This window comes from Rhincodon typus, chromosome 40, assembly GCF_021869965.1.
Source record: "Rhincodon typus isolate 14 chromosome 40, sRhiTyp1.1, whole genome shotgun sequence".
Classification (NCBI taxonomy): domain Eukaryota; kingdom Metazoa; phylum Chordata; class Chondrichthyes; order Orectolobiformes; family Rhincodontidae; genus Rhincodon; species Rhincodon typus.
Genome location: NC_063371.1, coordinates 6,144,053 through 6,148,648, shown reverse-complemented (window position 1 = coordinate 6,148,648; position 4,596 = coordinate 6,144,053). Strand labels below are relative to the sequence as shown.

General features: G+C 54.0%; 1 protein-coding gene across 1 annotated transcript in view; it reads right to left on the bottom strand.

The window, feature by feature from the left end:
• LOC109925871 (fibroblast growth factor receptor 1-like) overlaps positions 1-4,596 on the bottom strand; it is a 111,810-nt gene that overhangs the window by 15,224 nt on the left and 91,990 nt on the right. The window contains exon 10 of the mRNA XM_048618506.1: positions 1,113-1,258. Within this exon, the coding sequence (XP_048474463.1) occupies positions 1,113-1,258 (146 nt within the window). The remainder of the gene's footprint in view (positions 1-1,112; positions 1,259-4,596) is intronic.

The window sequence follows — 4,596 nt, the reverse complement described above, 5'->3', positions numbered from 1 at the left end:
GTGTGTGAGTGTGAGTGAGTGTGTGTGTGTGTGAGTGAGTGTGTGAGTGTGAGTGAGTGTGTGTGTGTGTGTGTGTGTGTGAGTGTGTGAGTGTGTGTGAGTGAGTGTGTGTGAGTGTGTGTGTGTGTGTGAGTGAGTGTGTGAGTGTGAGTGAGTGTGTGTGTGTGTGTGAGTGAGTGTGTGAGTGTGAGTGAGTGCGTGTGAGTGTGTGTGTGTGTGTGTGTGTGTGTACCTCACACAGCCTAGCTCACATTCAGCTACCCATGTGCAGCTTGTAAGGTGTTGCCATCAGCAGGCAGGGGTAGGGGTGAATAAGCAGCCCCTGGTGAAGTGGGCATGAACCAGGCCTGGGGAGGGCTTTGGTGGGTGGGGTGGTGTTCTCAATGTGACTCTGTGATCCAACTCCGTGTCCAATGTGCCAACCCCGTCGGAGCTCACAGTGAGCACCCCCATGCGGGATGGTGCTGATCGAATTGGGGCCTGCTTGAGCTGGGCTCCAACCCCTGGGGAGAGGCTGGCAGGAGGGACACCCATCCCGGCGAGAGGTTAAAACCAACGCTGGGACAGTTGGAGAAGACGGAGCCGAGAGTAGAGTTCGAGAGTGGCAGGCCCAGACTCCAGCGGAAGTATGGGCTCACTCACACACCGTCTGATTCCCAATCCACACTCTCACTCTCCATGGGAGATGGCAGGACTCTGAACAGTGAAATAAAACAGCCTTGCGGATACACCACCTTCAGGGCACGCTCTCTGCCTGAAGTCAAAGGACGGTCTTTGGGTAGAGGAAGGAGCCGCCCAGTTCAGCTCAAGGCACATGCCCAGGCTCTGAACCACAACCTCATAAACAGGCAGCAGTGCTGTGTTATAAATAAACCGGTCACGTTCCATCTCGTTTTCAGTCCAGTTCCTGTTTTTGTTCTCAATGAATGATCTATGAGCTCGAGTGTTCATGGAAACCTTGGGCCACATGCCACTTCCACTTCCCTTCCAGCCATAGCAACCCAGAGCCACGTGGGCACCTCAAGCCACACACTTGGCAAACCAGGATTGAGGCCAGTGTCACAGAGAGAAGAGACTGACTGAGGTTGGGGGGAGTGGAGAAGCGTACTCACTTGTCTCGGGGAAACTCCCAGCGTGGGTCCTCCGGCAGTTCATACTCCGAGACTCCCGCCAGCATGGGGGCACCGCTGGACGAGTGGCGCGCAGTACGAACCAGCAGGACCCCCGAGTTCATGGAGGAACTGGAATCGATGGAGACCTGCGGTGGGACAGAGACAGAGACAGAGGCGCTGTTGGTTAGAGTCTGCACACAGGGTTCGCCAACAACAACCAGCCACACGGCCAGGTGTTGTGCTTTCATCTGTCCCAATCACTCATTCCAACACCCCCAACCCACCACCACATCCCCCCCACCCCCAACCCCACCCACCACCACTCCCGCCTGGTCATTCTGAGGCGAGCATTTCCCGTTTTCCCATCTGCAGGGCTCAGCTCAAACTCCTGCCTTTCCAGGGCCTCGTGACTGGTGTTTATGCTCCTCACAGCAACCTCACTGCAAGGTGCTGAAACAAGGGCTGGTTGTCTCCAAGTGGAGGTGAGCCATAGCTCTGACATACACAGGAGTCATGGACAGTGTCAGGAGAGAGTGGTTGTGTGTGCGTGTGTGTCTGTGCATGTATTTGTGCACATGTGTATGTGTCTGTGTGCCGGCACACACATGTATTTGTGCACACGTGCATGTGCCTGTGCATGTGTCCACGTCTTTTGTGCACACATGCACATGTCTGTGCATGCGAGCATGTGTGTACTTATGCACATATGCATGTATTTGTGTACGTCTACATGTGTCTCTGCAAGTGTGTGTGTATTTCTGCATGTTTGCATGTGTGTGTGTATGTATTTGTGAATATTTGCACGTGTCTGTGCACGTATTTGGACACCCGTGCATGTGTCTGTGCATGTATTTGTGTACACATGTGCTGTGTATTTCTGCATGTTTGCATGTGTCTGTGCATGTGTATTTGTACACGTGTGCATGTGTCTGTGCATGTCTATTTGTGCACATGTGTCTGTTTGTGTATGTGGGTGTGCGTGTATGTAAGTTGGCCACCTCCAATGGCAACTGAGATAAAGACAGAGGACACTGGATTTACTGAGCAGGTCATTCAGTATCTCTAAGGCTTGTATTTCTGTGTTCGAGCAATGGACAGGGCTCAACATGGGAACAGGCTATTCAGCCCCTCTAGCTTGCCCCTGCATTCTAGATCATGGCTGAACACCTCCCTTGAGGTTGCCATTTTCCAGGGACACTCCCAGACCTCTCAACGTCGCCGAAATCTCGGGACGTGTCTGACCCACAATGTACTGGTTGGTTAGATTCCTGGTTTGCAAGCTTCCAAACCTTTCTGAGTTGTCCATCCCGAGGGGAAGCAGAGAGAGTCGCCCGGTTTTGTACAGTTCCCCACCCATGGATGGCGAGGAAGCTGAGCTCGCTACCTCGGAGAGCTCCTCCCGAGGGATCAGTCAGCTGTGTTTCCGTTAACGGTAGGTTTTCCCAGAAACTACCGGGACCTGACGCTGAACACAACGGCAAGGCTAGCTCTCGCCTAGAACTTGGGTGAACTGCTCCCAATCTGCTGCTGAGCCAAGTTTCCCACCTCATTCCCCATGAGTGACAGGAAGATCAGGTTGATGGAGCGGGGAATGGAATTCGACCAGAGGTGACAGTGGGGCTCAGTCAAAAGAACCATCTCTTCTTTATTCCAGCCAATGTCCCGATCCGCTGACTGGGACCTCGGAATGGTTCTCATGGGTTGGAAGCCATTTGGCTCGTCATTGTCACACTGGCTTCCCAAAGGGATGCCTGAATTCCTGAATGATCAGACACCTCCCAGGGTGGGCAGACATGTTTGAGGAACGCAAACATCTTGCTCTTCCAAGTTTCCCGTGATGCAGCCCAGCATGGACATTCGTAGCGCAGGCCTCCCGGGTGACGCTAGGTACCCCCTGGTCCTCCCTGTGAGTGGCCTTTCTCTCCAAAATGCCAGACGGTGCTGTCACTGTGACCCTGGGGGGAACAGTCTTTGTGAGGGCCTCTGTGCCAGTCAGTCCCACTGGACTGCCCCAACAGTGGCTGGCAGGGGGCGGGGAAGGGGATGGGGGGCAGTTGAGCAGTTGGCAGAAGGCCTGGCATGGCACAGACTGGGCACGGACCGAAGAATCTGCAAGCCCAGGGCCGATCCCAGGTCAGCCGCTGTGAACAGAGATGTGGGAAAGTTCCTTCGTGTCGGTGGGGTGGGGTCCTGGTAAATCTTGGACACTCTGCATCCCAAGAGCGGGGCTGCATTTTCCGTTTGTCAGGAGCATTCAGTAACGCAGAGATGGGGGACATGATCAGCTCTGGCCGTGCAGAATAGCAAAGCGGGGGGTAGTGGGCGACAATGGCTGACATCCTTCCAGCTGACATGAGCTATCCATGAGGAATCTGGGGGTTAAACCAAGTCCTTTTCCTGACAGCTCCAGTGCACTATCCATCAGGGCAACTTGCAAAACACCTTTCAGTCAGTGACCACAGGTGAATCATAGAATTCCTACAGTGTGGAAACAGGCCCTTCGGCCCAACAAGTTCACACTGACCCCCGGAGCATCCACCCAGACCCATCCCTTGATAAACCCACCTAATTTACATATTCCTGAACACCACGGGTAATCTAGCATAGCCAATCCACCTAACCTGCACATCTTTGGACTATGGGAGGAAATTGAAGCACCCAGAGGAAACCCACACAGACACGGGGAGAATGTGCAAACTCCACACAGTCACCCAATGGTGGAATCGAACCCAGGTCCCTGGTGCTATGAGGCAGCAGTGCTAACCACTGAGCCAGCATGCTGCCCCAAGAGTAATTTGAAGTCCCCATCCATGTCACAGGGATGATGCACACGCATCTCTAACAAACAATTCTTGTTGGTGTCCTCCCACCGTATCTTTCTTACTCAGCGAGACTCGCTGACTCAACAGCATCTCTTCCCTGTGACCTGAATACAGCAGGCACTTACTGGAAGATAAACACTTTCCAATTTACTGCAGACCGTGACAAGCAAAGGAGGTTTAAATCAACATGATGGACGACAGAGGCAAGCTGATTGAACATCTCTCTCTCTACCAAAGTGATTGAAAAAGAAGCTTTACTGTGGGGACATGTAGTGTACTTGGCATGTGAAGGCTCTCCTGATCTGAATAATGGAATGAGTTCACAGCTCTTCCCGCAGAGAGGTGACACTCTCTCACTTCAGCGAGCTGGGTGCAGGGAAGGAGGTTAAGGGGGACGGGGGTGGTGGGGGGGAGAGGAGAGGCAGAGAGAGAGGGAGGGAGAGGTGGAGGGGGGGAGGGGGGGTGAGCGAGGGAGAGGGAAAGGGGAGGTGAGTGAGGGACAGGGGAGGTGAGGGATGGAGAGGGAGAAGGGAGGAGGGAGAGGGAGAGGGGAGGTGAGTGAGGGAGAGGGGAGGTGAGAGAGGGAGAGAGGACGAGGTGAATGGGAGAGGGGAGGGGGAAGGGGGAGAGAGTGGGAGGGGAGAGAGGTAGAGGGGAGATGG